The 16,358-nt window shown below is 31.9% G+C and overlaps 1 protein-coding gene across 1 annotated transcript; it reads right to left on the bottom strand.

Moving 5' to 3' along the window:
* Positions 1–1,388: 1,388 nt before the first annotated feature.
* On the bottom strand, positions 1,389–8,185 carry LOC116770681 (uncharacterized). Its single transcript, XM_032662256.2, has 8 exons — positions 7,934–8,185; positions 3,955–4,165; positions 3,514–3,876; positions 2,936–3,121; positions 2,641–2,762; positions 2,219–2,386; positions 1,929–2,099; positions 1,389–1,819 (listed from the first exon to the last, which is right to left on the bottom strand). The coding sequence occupies exons 1-8, from the start codon at positions 8,126–8,128 to the stop codon at positions 1,529–1,531; spliced, it is 1,707 nt and encodes a 568-aa protein (XP_032518147.1). The 5' UTR covers positions 8,129–8,185; the 3' UTR covers positions 1,389–1,528.
* Positions 8,186–16,358: the final 8,173 nt, after the last annotated feature.

Below are 16,358 nucleotides of genomic sequence, written 5' to 3'. Positions count from 1 at the left end.
TTATTTGTCTTCTTCTATCTTTCATAACCTTGTTTCTTTCACATTGTTGCCTTTTATATTCTACATCCAAGTTGTTTCACTTTTTACTCTGTCAATGTCCACCATGAATTATATACCATTTAATATTATTATTAGAAAACTTAAATGTAATAAATGAATCCTTTGCTGTTAAACGTAATAACATGTAAAATTATATTACTATACTAGAATTATTACTATCATATTTCCCGGGGTGTTTCCAGTAATAAGCAAAAATAGCATCCTTTAAATGGTGGTACGAAAGTTTTAATAGGAAGTTACGTTGATGTTCATAGTTAAAAAGAACTCTCGCATAAATCTCTTGTTTTAGTTCACTTACACACTTTGGGTCATTGTACTGTACAAAGATTTATAAAATAGCTTATTAAATACAGCATTTCACTAGCCCAGCGATGTCATAATGCAGTCTGATATTTATCTATATAACCCATACAGTAATGGTTATTTATAGAAACTAGACCATCAAGAACGAGTCTCTTGTGAGAGTTATTTAGACCTATATACTGGACCTAGTCAACGCGAGCCATAAATAAAAATAAAGCAATACTTCCAGTTGTTGCTAACTCGATAAGATCTAGAATGTCTATCTCATTTCTAAACACACCAAGACTAGATTGTTGTACTTAAAGGAAAAGAAATGTTTTATTACAAAAATACACATTATAAAATCATTTGATCAACTAATATATTTAAATTGTTGAGATTATGTCGTTTGATAGATGAGAATATTTAACATATATTTATATTATTTAATCCATAGAAAAAATTTTGACATGCACAGTTTTAAGCACAAAAAAATAAATAAAACTTTGAATAAAAAAATCATCTTAAGAAGTAGATAGATAATTAAATGAGTAAGAAAAACGTTCTATCACATACCCTTGAACCCATTTTTTTTTTATTTACCAATTTTATTTTTCAAAATATTTTAAAAGCGTAATGACATCTAAAAAAGTCCAACAAATAAAGCAATCATAGAGTATCTTTTGCAATTGAAAAATATTATAAACTTGAAATATTTTGTTAATATTATTAGATAATGTTCGTAAAAAACAAGTTAAGTTCAAAGGTGATGCCGGATAGTCAAATAATTTATAATATATTTTCATATCATTTATTGTAATAACACAATGGATGTTTTTTTCTCTAAATGAATGGTATTTGTAATTTTATTTTCTTTCTTATCGTTTAATATTGATTATCCAATAATTTATTTACTGTATATTTTTTATATGAAAACTGTAATCGTTTTGTTTAGTATGTCTCAGAATGATAAAAAAAATAATAATTCGTTTGCTATATTCACGCCGTTTCTGACTAATCAACGTTATAGAAATAACAAATATACATTTGTTCGTGAATATTTTATTGTAAATACTAAAACTTTAAAATTAAATAAATACTAATTAATGACATGTCGTTCTGTCCCTCGTAAAACTTTAAACATTCCACGTCTTTTGCGCTTTCATTTATATTTGTTTCAAAACGTCTACGCATACATTTTTTTTAGTTCCTTCCTTAATATTTTCCCAGAAGTAGTCTTTGGGATGTCGTCTACAAAGACCACTTCTTCGATTTTCTTGAATGACGCAACTTTATTGGCAATAAAGTCTTGCAGTTCTTCCGGTGATGTATTTTGACCGCCTTTCCTTATTATAAAAGCTTTTGGTGCTTCACCAAAATACTCGTGTGGAACACCAATCACCGCAGCATCAGCTACTGCGGGATGAGACCTTAAAAGGCCCTCCAATTCTGCCGGAGCCACTTGCATTCCTTTAACCTGAAAAACACGTTAGCAAAAATTTTAATATTTTTTGTGATAGTTGTACTCATTAACGAATGTCATGGCTCTTGAATTACGAGTATGATTTTAATGTTTTTTGACATACCTTTATGAGTTCTTTTATTCTATCAGTCACATATAAGCCATACTTGGGGTCATAATGTCCCAAATCACCAGTTTTGAAAAATCCGTCGTCTGTCATACTTTCTTTTGTGGCTTTTTCATTTTTGTAATAACCTTTCATTACAGTTGGAGACCTTGTACAAAGTTCTCCAGGCTGGAAAAAAATAATTTATCACTTTGCCAAAATGGAAAAAGAAATATAACTTTCCGAAGCTCTTATAAATTAAAAATATCATTGAAATAGACATGTCAATAATAAATACTGCTATCTACCTCGCCAATAGGAACAGGCTTGCCATCACTGCCAAGAAACATGATCTCTGTATGTGCAAGTGGCATCCCGCAGGATGAGTAGTCTATATCAGTGGCTCCTATAAGAGTTGAGGTTGTTAGCGATGTAGTTTCTGTTGCTCCATAACCTTGTTTAAATTCTAATTTTCCCTGAAAATTTCCAGCATAGTTCTTATCATTAAGTAACATCTAATGTGTAACAAATTATTTTTATAGTAAATAATATATAAATGAACAACAAAACTTTTTAACTTAATGATTATAAAAAGGAATTGAAGGCTAAGGTGCCGTTGAAAACAAAGGCTGCTGTATCTTTTTACAAAATTTTCAAGAATGCTAACGACTGCAAAATGATAACGCCTTAATTAAATCTCTATTTTCTTCGATTTGTAAGATGAACTCACATTGCTCTTTTCTAATACCGCATTTGCATCGGAAGCAGATAGAGGTGCCGCCCCGCATACCATGTACTTAACGTGTTTCAAGTGATCTTTTGTTACCTCAGGATGTTTTCCAAGGAGTATTGCTAAAATAGAAAAGTCTATATTTGTAGAAATTTTTGTTGCATGGTAAATCATAATTAATTAATTAATAATAATATCTTTATAATTTTAACCAAGCAAAAACAACTTTCGAGTTAGAGTTTCCCCTTAAATTTTGTAGGAAATAGTGAAAACTCCACCCAAAACTAACACTCACCAACAGGAGGAACTACATACAATATCGTGGGATTTTGATTCTTCAACACATCAAAATAGGTATTTGCAGAAAACCTCGGCAGGGTAATCAATTTACAGCCCTTAACAAAATGTCCGAGTAAAGTTACAACCATCCCGTATATATGGAAGAATGGAAGGATGCATGGCACTACGTCTTGCTGATTACCTAAATAATAAAGGACGTGGTCACTATGACATTTTTTAAATATATCCTAATTTATTAGTTACAGCCTATAATTTAATCATTATATATATTTTTTTTTAATATAAAGCGGTTCATGATATGGTCATCAAGATGATCGCGAAAATATTACGTTGTCGCTCGTTTTGTTTTTTTTAATATCAAGCACATAAAACACAAAAAATATCTTTTAATTCTGTTATAAAACAAACCTTCATAATCTGATATTAATAAAATTTTCCACGTTCACAATTTCTTGGGCTCGAAAAGGTCTGATAAAATAATTTCGATGACCCTAGGTATGTGACTTTAAGTTTTTGGACAAATAATACAAACATAATCTTAATCAAATAAAGTAGTATATATTGATATCTTACCATTAGTTAGAATGGGAAAGCAATTTTCTTCTTTCGCCATTACTTCAAGTGCAGCGATAAGGTTTTTGTAGGTGATTTCAACCCCCTTTGGAAGTCCAGTGGTGCCACTGGAAAAAGGTATCAAAGCAACATCTTCTAAGTTTTTCTCTACTCCGTCAAGCAAAGCATAATCGACGCCATCAGTTTCAGCAATTTCAGTATATCTTATAGTGCCCTCTGGTACTGGTTTGTTAGGGCTATCAATAAGAACAATTTTGGCTGGACTCTTAGCCATTTTTAGACCTTTCACTACAGTATCGTAACATTCTGGTATTGTAACGACTAATTTTGGCTCTGTAATGCTTACTTGATGACATATTTCAACTGAAAAATTTTAATATTTTTTTAGTGAATCGTTAAAAAATTATTAATTTCCTTTTTTTAATTTATAAAAAAATATACCTTCTTTATAAATTGGATTAACGGAGCTGAAAATACATCCTGCTTGTATAGTTCCCAGAGCCACAACAGGATATTCAGGTATGTTTGGTAATAATGAAATAACAATATCATTAGGATTTAGGCCTAGCTTCTTTCGAAGTGACGTCGCAAATACCGCAGTATTTTTAATTATTTTTTTGTAAGTATATTTTTTCTTAGTAACTGCACATTCCTATAAAAAAATAACAAAAAAAATTTATTCACGTAAAAACACAAAGTAGCAGTAAAACTAATTTTAATATTTTCTCATTTAAGAAAATTTCTTTCTTTGGACGAAAAAAACATTTTTCTTACACAAAATTATGACTAAAAGAAGCGATTTTGATGTCATTTAATTAGTTTGACTTGTAAATATTCATGAGATTCATTATAATCTTTTAGCCTTATATTATCATTCGGTTCGATGAACCGCTATTTCATTGTTTTTATAACGTAATACACGCGATGAAATATAAACAAGTAAAGTAAGTCCATACATCATATGTACAAATGAAAAAAATCCAGTCACAACTATAACTCTCTTGGAACGCGATTTCTTTGATTGAACTATGTTGGAGCTGATACTAAGCCTAACGACTGACTTCGATCACCCGGATATTATATATTGGAAATCGTATTGTTTTAAGCAAAACACTCGTAATTTTCATTACTTTTAACTTTGTTTTACAAAAAGTAAACAGATTAGAGACTGTTTAAATAATAAATGTTTACTATTTCAAACTGACGCGGACGTCTCAAGAATTCAATTTGTCCTTTATTTTATAGCCGTAGTTTTTTGTATACCTAATAAATGGATATTTATACATTGATATATTACACAAATTGTAGTTGTTATTTTTTTTTATTCCCATATATGTCGCTTTAAACTTATAATTTTCTTTTGTTATATTAAACAACCTAATAATTCGAATATCCCTATTATCTGCACACGAGACTTATTTCACTTGAAACTCATTGTAGAGTTCAAAATTAAAAAATATTTTATTTATATTTATTTATATATAATTTCATGTACGTAATTTAATGTCAAACATGAAGAAAATAATTCTCATTAAGAACTCAAACCATTTCTACCAGTTATCATTATTGGTATTGATTACTTCGAAAGTTTAGTTTGATTTGATTCATTGAAATTGCGGACTAATTATAAATATTTATTAGCTTTAGCCGTCAAAACAGTTTACAGCAGATGAACTATTTAACCTTATCTAAATCTAACATCTCCGTCTTTATGGCTATCTCACATTTCTGCAGTTAAAGACAAAGTTCAACGACTAATTTATTTATACATAGAAGATATATACCCTGAGTTTTATGTTGCAACGAAAGTCTGTCTTGATATTAATAAATTAAAAAAAAACTTCCATGGTATTCTAAGTTAAATTGAACTAAATATAGTTGCCTTGATTACAAAAGTGGAGTAACACTTACATTATTATTATTTTTGCATTCTATACTAAATCTTAATCTTTGAGCTTATCAGTTCGCAAAATTTATATCACCTAAATGATATCACTGACGCACTCAACAAAGGCTTGGTCGCATATCATTTTATCGGTCATTACTTTGTTGAGATTATAATAATACACATCTTCATAAGGGGTTATCATAAAAATGTTAATATGATTAAATTGCGATTTCATTAATTTATCTTTTTTCATCTGAATTCGCCAAATTTGACACGTGTAAGAGATATTTATAATATTTGATTTCTATCAAATTAAAATATAATGCTGAAAGGTACGTAAGCATTATGAGATCTTAGACTTTCGCGAGTTTTATTCATTTAAATGAACCTAATATTATTCGGGTAAACTACTAAATTTCACGTCTCGTCTGCCCGTGATCACGATTGCTGAAAAGTAACCGAAACCGTCGGGAGTATGTAGTTTTTTACAACAATAAAGCACGCGTAGTATATCCGAATACTATTAGTTTCATTTAAAACTTACGTAAGCAATTTCAGGTGTAATTATACAAGTTTTAAAATAATTAACTTTAAATTCACACTTTATTGACATAATTTAGACGATACGTCTGATACAATTCAAATAAATGAAATAGTATCGAGTAAATATCAGTATCCTAGCTAATAAATACGAAGGTTACATCCGGATCACCTTGACTGGGATGTTCCTTGTTATTTTTGCTTTTTATTTAGCATATGTTATGTAAACAATTCCGTGCATGTAATTTGACCATGAAAAAAAACTAACTAAATTGCAAAATACAATATACAATAACGACAGTTTTAAGATACATAGATTTGTAGTGCAACAAGTTATTGTGTGTTCTCTGTGTGTCTTTGTGTGTGTGTGTTAACAGTTAAAGATACAATGTACCATGTAAAATTTGAAGTCGTATCTCGTTTTGAATCCTAGCAAGAAACTACTTAAAGTTTCCATGAAGACATTGTCAAACGATGCATCTTTATGATTGGACAAATTGCTTGACATTATAAAACCTTGCTCGTAAGCTGACAAGGATTTAAAACGTTTTATCGTACATTGTCAACGTATAAAATATTTATTTCCTTAAACAATAATCACCTTCAACTTGTTGTTACCTCTCTAAAGACGTGCAATTTTATATTTACTTTATTTCTGTTAAAAAAAAACAAAATCATATCAATTAATTGAGTAATTATGTAAAATCTTACTTATAATTAATAAACCCTTACTTATAATCTTACTTGTAATTAATTAAAAAAAAAATAAGAAGTGAAATATCATACCTTTATTGATAGGACTTTAATTTCTGTAATAAAAAAAAGGTAATACAACTATTTTACCCAGATGAAGTCAAAGATTGATTAGGGCTATATTCGGTGTAATATTTAGGTATATAATATTCTAATTTAAATTTTCTACATTCCGAAAAACTTGCATTTCCTTAACATTAATATTGTTTAAATAAAGATAAAAATTTTAATCTATATACAGTTTTACAAACACGGCAATCTGATTAAATCTATAAGATAACAGTCAAAAACAACGGGTACAAAGGTATTGTAATAAACGACAAGTGTGACATGCATAAATTTATCTATTGTTTTATTTAGATATCGAAAATTCAATTATAGAACACAAACCGACCGTTCGTATTAAAAACTGATTTTGATAATAAACATAAAAAAATATACTTTTATAAAAGCTATATTTACCATTGTTCTAGATTAATATGCTATTATTACTTGATTAAAATTGCAATAACAATAAAATGAATTTATATAAACAGTGTATCGCCTTTTTCGATATAATTTGAAGTTTTATGGAAACAAAGTCGTAGGAAAAAGTGAGTATTAAATTAACAAAATAAACCAATGATAATACCGTCTAGTCTAGAGTGCCTAATCGTTTATTTTCTAGCAACAACACTTCAGTTTACTTATTGTTACTTGTTGTTATATTATTGAAAAACAACTTGTAGGTGTATAAAAAATTATAAATAAGGAAAATAATAATAAAAAAATGTTAATAAATCTATTTAACGAAACATAAATAAAAATAAATTAACACATTTTGTATTATATTTTCATAAAAGTGCGTTATAATCAATTGGAATTGGAGAAAATGTTATGAAAGTTCAAAATTTCAACACGTCTCTCATGAAACGTAAGATTAGTAGAAATCTAACATTCCTTAATGACATCTCAGATTTTCTCGTGTATTCATTAAATAAAACTAAGATTTTCTTATAAACTACCTAACGCGTAATAAATCCTAAAATCCCCTAATATTCCCTAATTAAATCACAAAATACATTTTAATTGAAATGAATAGTAGTTAATAAATCACAGAAAGGTGAGCTACTGTAAAGGCTATTTTTGTGATTCATGCAAAACACCGGTAGAAGTTATAACAATAAATATAAAAGGAAATAAATGTAACGGTAATTGGGTAAGTGTACCTATTGTATATACATTTCAAATCAAACTTACAATAGCAACATGGTCCTGAAATGATGACGAAAATAACCACAAACGCTCCATTAACCTCATGTTCGGCATCGTTATATCAGATATAGGCGATTTAATGATATAGTCATCATTCCTATATAAAATGCAACTTCTGGAGAATTTTCTTAATGTTTTTAATTCTTTTATTTGACGTAAAACCAAATTTCGCGCCATCATTCGCGGTAAATGCAGTTCAATCACGTTCGACTGTCTGCGCAGCGAAATATTAACTGAGTGTATCGCGACGTGGTGGCTGATAAAATATGCTAATTGTGCTCATTACTATCTAAGCCGTTCGACCGATGTACTTTTGTAGAATGATTTTCGCAACGAACTTTGTAAATGACAGCATTCAAGTTATTTAGTATTTAAAAAATGCAAAGCAATATAGGAATACATACTCCAAAACACATGAAGTTCTAACCTTTTTTTATTGCACCAAATCTATAGACGTATTTAAGCCAAACTACTAATCGTTTTCAACATTAGCGTTAGATTAAGACAGTTACAAAATAGCATGCTTAAAATTTATATGCAATCAAAGTACATCCTAGGATCAATAAGTGCCTATACCAACCGGTTTCGTAATTACTAGAATCGCGTACAAGTGAATTTCCTTGTTACCTGTTCAGATAGTTTTGTGCAACTTGCATGACAACTAAAGCAGACGAATTTACTATTACTGCATATCACAACACGATAACAAAATCTGATGTTCATCATAGATAACTACAGCCACTTCTAAAACAATCAATTAATTGTATTATCGGCTTATCTATAATCATTTTAATAAAATTTATATAGAAATGTAAATATCACATAGGCATAATTATTGTCATATAATTTGTTAATAGTAATTAGCGAGGGAAATCCCCTATCGAACTAATGTACCATAAATTAAATATAAACTATTTTTTTTTATTGCTTCAACTTTTATAGCTGCCAGATTATTAATATAAAGGAACCGATATTGAGGTGTAATATTGTGCATTATGTGTTTATTATTAAAGAAATTTAGCTAATATTTATATGGAAAAAATTAAAAATATATAGAATGAAAAATTGATTCACACGAACAATATTTGAACCTGCAGACTTTGGAACATCCCGTTCTAGTTATTTTACCAATTCAGCAAACAGACATGTTATTCCAGAAGCTGGAGGCTCATGTCGTGGAATTATTTACCATATCCTAATCTAATTTAAATATGTTTTCTTTTTATTATCACTTTCTTACTAATTGTTGAGATGTTTGGGTCCTGCATAATCTATGTTCGTCCAGTTTACACCTTCAATCGTCTTTAAAATAAAAAAGTTCTAAATTCGACCGTTTATTTGTGAGTTTATATTTGAGTGTCTCATTTCGAATAACTTCGTCTTTTACTTAGAGATTTTGATCATTCCTTAAACTAACTTATTTGCTTACACTGTTTTTCTTTTTATCAAAAGATGGAATGTTTTCTTAAGACCAAATAGCTTCGCCAACAATGAAGGGATTGCAGTATAATCCTAAGTGTATGATTAATTTTTTTACATATTCAAATTATTCTTTAGGAAACTATTATTATATGATGTGAAAGTTTTTCTGTAAATTGAATTCTTATTTTTTAACATTGTTATCTTATTTCATTTTCAGCTTATCAATAAAGAAGTAAATCATAAAAGAAGTTAGAGTAGGAAAGAGAAGTCACGATAGAAAGTGATAATTCAATCCTCCAGGCAGTGCTCGAATGCAGATGCGATAAAGTTGTGAAATTTAACGCCACCAAAACAGAAGAGTGTCTTCACCGCCAAGAGGAGTCCGCTCCCCTTGGCTCCAACGCTCAAAAATGCATCCTGGACCCTTAGAATACCCCAACCGCTTTATTAGGTATTGAGGTATCCTCAAATTTAACGGAAGTTAATGAGATCTAAGACTTTCACGAATATTCATTTAAATTATACTAATATTTTCGGATTACTAAGCGTTATTTTTTATTTTTATTTTTAATAACTATATACTCCTAACGTTTCGGTTACTTAGCAGCAACCGTGATCAAGGGCAGACGAGATGAGAAAGGTAAATAACCGAGTCCAAAGAACTGCTAGAAAACTCACCAAAATTGCGGCAGTACTTCACGTCGGACAGCTTCTATGTCATAATCACATTGCCAGGTGTGTGGGCAATACTCCTATGGCATCATGGCAGGCCCTGAAAAATGTCACCTCCTTGCTTTGGACTTACAAAAAGGCTAGTTGGTCACTGAATCTTGCTAAAAACCCCTCTGTTCACACTCTCTATATTCTACAAGTAAACTTTGGAGAGTGTGCGCAGGTATTGTACACTTTAATTCCAGCATCTCCTTTTGTCATCGTCCAAACAGAATCAAAGAGGCCCTTTCATGCTTTCGTTGTAAACGTTCCTCGTATCTGAAGTGGCCTGCCTGCCTCTGTTTCCTTAAGATTAAAATTTGGATATCTTCAAGGTAAGAGTAAATAAGGAGGAGGGAGGGTCAGGGTGAGCCCGACCATGAAATATCTGGGGCTCACCCTTGACGGAGGGTGGACCTTCGTGCTCCATTTCAGGGAGTTGGGGCCGAAGGTCATGAGGACGGCAGGTGCGCTGGGGAAATTCCTCCCGAACCTCGGAGGTCCCAACGCAGCTTGCAGGCGGCTATACTCTGGGGTCTGTCGGAGTATAGCCACGTACGGTGCTCCCGTTTGGGCTGATCGCCCGATGAGCCGCGGGGTCAAGGCCCTTCTGCGCTCGGCGCAAAGGGCGCCCGCGGTGAGGGTGGTTAGGGGGTACCGTACGGTCTCCTGGGCCGCTGCGACGGCTCTTGCCGGCGATCCGCCTTGGGATCTTGTGGCGTCGGTTCTCGCCGAGGTGTTCTCTTACGTCTCGGGTAGGAGGGCTCTCGGAGAGAACCCTTCGTCTGAGGAGATTCGGGCGGTCCACCGGCAGGGGGAGTCGCGCCTTATGCGGGAGTGGGGGGAGGACCTGGCGGGCCAGCCGTACGGTAAACGTACAACGGCTGCGCTCCGTCCGGTCCTAGAGCGTTGGATGAGGCGGAAACGCAAACCCCTCACTTTTCGTCTGACGCAGGTTTTCACCGGGCACGGCTGCTTCGGGGACTACTTGTGTCGGACGGCCAGGAGAGAGCCGGGAGTAGGCTGCCATGAGTGCGGCGCTGCGGTGGACTCGGCCCAGCACACCCTCGAGGTGTGCCCGAGATGGGCTGCGCAGCGCCAAGACCTTGTGGCGGCACTCGGCGGAGTGGGCTTGTCGCTTTCGAGTGTCGCGGAGAAGATGCTCGAGAGTGACAGGTCCTGGATGGCGGTGTCCTCCTTCTGTGAGACGGTCATGTCCACGAAGGAGGCATCTGAGCGGGAACGGGAGGTTGCGGCTGATGCACCCTCCCTCCGCAGACGACGGACGGGGGTGCGCCGGAGGCGATATTTGCAACGCCTCCAATAGCGCCCCTGCACTCCGGGCTGGGGTCGGGCTGGTAACCCGGCTCCTGTGAAAGACCGGCGTCGTCGGGGCGATCCTAATTGCCGGGATCGCCTCCTTTCTCCGAGGGAGTAAGTCCGGTCTTTGCCAGGACCGGCCAGTCGCTGGTGTGCCCTGTCGCTGACAGATCCGGGGTGCACCAACATAGCGGCCGATGGCTTTCGCAGTGGTTTTAGTGAGTAGGGACCTGCCCAGGTCGAGTCTCACACATCCTCTCCGGCCCCACCAAGGCCGGTGAGACGGCTCGTAAAAAGAGTTTCCCTGCGTCATCAAAAAAAAAAAAAAAAAGAGTAAATAAGCTGTCACTTATAGTTACTCACCTGTCGCTCACCACCTAAATGAATCCGCATTTCCCCCTACCAACGTGTAGAATGACAGTAAAGCACTATCCAATCGAAATTAAAACGATGACAGCAAATTTAAAATTCCAGTTCCTTTTTTGCCGACTGTTCATTTAATTAATTACTACTCTATTTTTAATAAACGTAATTTATGTAGTCTTATCAGTTATCTTTAAGACAAGCTATATTTGTTATTTTTCGAGAAAGTGAAGAAGGAAAAACTCTTTGATTTTTTTGCTGCGCCGTTGCAATTGCCTTATTAATTAATGCATGAACAACTATATAAAAAATGAAAAGTGATACTAAGATAACATTGTGATTAAATTACTTCCTATAATAATTTAATTACACTGTATGAAAACTTTATAAAATAGACTTAGGGAAATAATTTTCAAATAAATGACGATATAATTTTCATTGTAGTCAACAACATTTTTCTACTTACAAGGTTTTTCTTTGAATTACTACAAATCATTCTAAGATTACATCAGTTAGTAATCAACAAGATAAATATGGCACTTATTTTCTATCATAATTTTGTATTTATTTCTTACAAGATGACTACTTTTGTAATTTTCACTCAAAATAACATTCAATAAAATGTAACTTGCAGATGGTACACAGTCGTTTGTTAATCATTGTATCTGACTACAGTTAAAATGAAAGTGCAGTAGCTTTTTCTTGTTCTCAGACTTACGCATATTCAAGTATATTAATTATAAGGTATGTAATGTAAGTAGTAATTAAACCAAAATTGATGTTTTTTTTTAGCTTATCTTATTTACAATTGTTTCCAGTGTTTATTTAGATTTATATTATTTATATATCATTATCGTTACACTAAAGTAACTATGAATATTTCTTAATATTATGACTTAAAATATGTCTTTTAAAGCACGTCGTAATAAAGTATAATTGAAAACGCAATTACCTTAATTTACTGTTAATTATATTGTTTTTCTGTTGAAATTAAAATATATAAATAGATAAATAATAAAAAAAATTGTAAGTATTGAATACATTAAGTTTTCGAAGATATACTATTTTTAACCGACTACAAAAAGGAGGAAGATTTTTTATTTATCTTCTTTAAGTCCTATGAGATATTGATAGTAGACTAAATGGAATTAATCTCAAAGAAAGTCGGAACCGTTAATAGCAAAAGAAAAAGTTTTGAAATAAAAGAAATATATAATGCAGTATTAACAAAAGAAAATAAAAACTTTTATTATATTTTAATTATAAAAAAATATTTTTTCAAAAATATTCTCAAGTTATATAGATTGAATGTTAAAAACATCGAATTTTGATGAATTATTATATATTATAATTTAATTTGTATTAACAATTAATAAAATACACATTAATTAATTTCATTAATTAAATCTGTGACATAAGATTTGTTGATATTTATACGTATTTTTATTATTTTTAAAATACGTGCAAATAGATAATGATTTAACTATAGTTGATAATGCAAAAAGTATATATATTACTACTCTTACTTCATTCTTAATATTATTTCAGAATACCTAAACATCATAGCCGCGAAGTCTTGAACATTAACAAATCAGAACAATTAAATTAATTACCCACCCATACCACAAAATAGCGCAACATAGGAATTATTACGCCTCACGATGGTCGTAAGGAATGATAAAATGTTGTCGCTATTGTAAAGTCTATACCTAAAATGTACGTGCTATACAGTTTTTCAAATGATTTATATTCACTTATGTATGTGCTACTTTATATTTTCGATCTGTTTTGTTTGAACATTTAGTTTCAGAAATCTTATTCTTCTTAAATAATAAATTGATTAACTTTTACAAATCAATTCAAATATTATTAGGTTTACCTAAACATAAAAAACATAATGTGAGATTTTGTGCGTTAATATTGTTGGGTTCAGAATTAAAGAATGATGAGATTTCTTTATAACCGATGATTTATATCAGTTCTAGAAATAATGTATTGTCTTTATTCGTAAATAGATGTACTCAGTTAGCAATTGAGACGGTGGAAGGATATAGTTATAAAGTTCTTTGAATTGTAAAAAAGTTTTGGAATTGTATTTCATTTGAAGTTGCAGTATTTTGGCAGTAAATATAATATAGTAGGCACTATAAGTACTTTTGAACATTGTAAAATCGATTAGGTTTTATGTAAATAATTAAATAATTTAGATTGTTGGTTTTAGGTTCAAGGTTGGTACAAAACTTTTAGTTTCATGGTCAAACAGAAAGTTAATAACAAACTTTTCTATGTAGATAACATATTATGTGATTACATAGGCCGCGATCGATGAATTGTTCACTGAAACAAGAATTATAAGTTTATTGGGAATATTGAATAAAAAATCTATTATAAAAAATTCGTATCTGCAATAACCACAACTTTTCTGAAAAAATGGAAGAGATGAGAATAGATTTTTTTTGTTAAATTCAGGTTTAGAAAGATTTTGAAATCTGTGAAAGCTTTAAGGACGTATTGGTTCAGGTCCCGAAGTTGGTCCCTTGATTGGTCAGATAAATGTAAATTAGGTATTATTAATATAGAATGTTTAAGGTTCTTTTTACAATATTATTTTTCAGTTATTCACTTTCTTCTTTAAGTACGCACAATAAATACGAATGTTAATAAAGATAGAAGTTACCTAAAATGGCTCCCCCATCCAATTATACTATTCGTCGCTATAGTAAAAAATACACTGACACGTAATCCCCCCCAAACATGAGGTTACAAAAGGATCCCTAATTTTTCTAACGACTGTGTAAATATCCCATCCTGTTGCCGAGTTCTACATCAACTATCCTGAACACAAGATTGAGTACTATCGGCTCCGTGTTTGGTTATTTATATGTTTTGGAAGATATTTACTGAATAATATTTATTTCATTATACCGTGATTGTCTAAAAGCACATCAGGCATATTTTGAGGTCAAGTAGAAGAGAGCAGAAAGAAAATAGTGTTTCATACTGATACCTTAAAAAAATTGGTCTTCTTACGAATCAGTGTGGTCAGGTCAAGTTTATTAACACGGTTCAATAACAAAAAGGTATAAGTGTGAAGCTTTGCAACAAAAGGTATACTTTTCGTCATGATCCAGAAATTAAAGAACCTTTTATTATTTATTATCGTAAATATTTGGATTCTTAAAAACTTGAAAAGTAATACATTACTAGGCTCCAATAAAACTTGATACTTAGTAGAGTAATAAAGCGCTTCACACCGTAACCCATACTTTTACTTAAGATTTCAAAGACTAAATAAATAGCACACACTCATTCTCACATGCTTTTCATACATGGCTCTCTTCTGAATTCATATTTGAATGTGAAATGATTTCCCTTCTGAGTTCCAACATAGAATCTTCAAAAAGTCAGCTGTATAGAAAGCATTGAATAAACAAGGCTGGCGACCAGTGCCCATGATGTCAAATATGTTCTTCATGTCAGGATACTCTGCTTGGTTATCACCTTTTTCGCCGAAAAAAAATCGAAGTCGAGTTTATTTGCAACTTTGTTGTAGTAGAATTAACATTTATTATACACTCGTAACACCTTATTCACTAACAAAGAAAAAATGGAATGATTCTTATTTAACACTTTACATAAATATAAAATTAGATTACAAACATTTTTGTTCTGTATTTCTAAACCTAAAGAGAAAATTGACCTAAAATAGTCTAGGTAAGTGCTACACACCAGTTTTAATATAAAGGGGTATATCTTTTAGTGAAAGTCTTCGAAATGCCAAGTCAGGTATGACGAGCGCTTTTAGCCGTTAATCAAGATTTGCTGGACTTTTTTTTATCGATCTTTATTTGTTGCTAAAAGGTTATTCCGAATATAAAATGAAGAATGCCTTCAAAAAGGTAATTCTTATGCTATTTAAAATTGTGTACAAACGCCAATAAGCTGTCATTACCAACAAGTAGCATATAGAGCCTCTCACAATAACTTTAGTTTTTGTTAAATTTTTCAAATCACGGTTTGTACTATTTTATGATATGTATGAACCAGCTGATTCTTCCACGTCTCCCGAATATATAAATTTAAATATGAAAAATATTTCCGTATGCAAGAAAAATTGATAGCAATGAAAAGGTAGTGTCTATAAAAAATATTGATTCCAAAACATTCAATAAGTCAACGTTAAGGGCCAAATGTCTACGAAATAGGCATTAGAAAAATCGATCAAAATTTATCAACTAGTTTTGATGTGATGTTGTCTATAATTTTCTTTAAATCGCTAAATAATCTAAACCAAAAAAAAAAATATTACATGACTATTCCTACTTCGTTTACAAATTTTTATACATCTCTATTACTGTTCGAGCATTTGAAACTTATATAACTTCAACGTAAGAAGGCAAGTCGTTATGGTATTATCTGGAAAGACGGAGTGGTATTTTAAACGACTAGTTTGTATAAAGACTAGGTCTAATTGTATTTGTGAGTATGCAAGTACAAAGTCATGAGATCTAAGACTTTCGTGAGTATTCATTTAAATAAAACTATCTAATATTTTCGGATTACTACGCGTAATGATTATGATAAATAACAAGAC

Source organism: Danaus plexippus, chromosome 7 (genome assembly GCF_018135715.1).
Source record: "Danaus plexippus chromosome 7, MEX_DaPlex, whole genome shotgun sequence".
In the NCBI taxonomy this organism is placed as follows: Eukaryota; Metazoa; Arthropoda; class Insecta; order Lepidoptera; family Nymphalidae; genus Danaus; species Danaus plexippus.
This window is presented reverse-complemented; position numbering and strand designations above follow the sequence as displayed.

Excerpts from the sequence above, each read along its gene's own strand:
- LOC116770681 (XM_032662256.2), bottom strand. The coding sequence starts at position 8,128 with ATGATGGCGCGAAATTTGGTTTTACGTCAAATAAAAGAATTAAAAACA. Across the intron at positions 4,166-7,933 it reads TTCAGGACCATGTTGCTATT|GAATGTGCAGTTACTAAGAA; the intron begins GTAAGTTTGATT and ends ATTTTTTTATAG. Across the intron at positions 3,877-3,954 it reads TAATCCAATTTATAAAGAAG|TTGAAATATGTCATCAAGTA; the intron begins GTATATTTTTTT and ends AAAATTTTTCAG.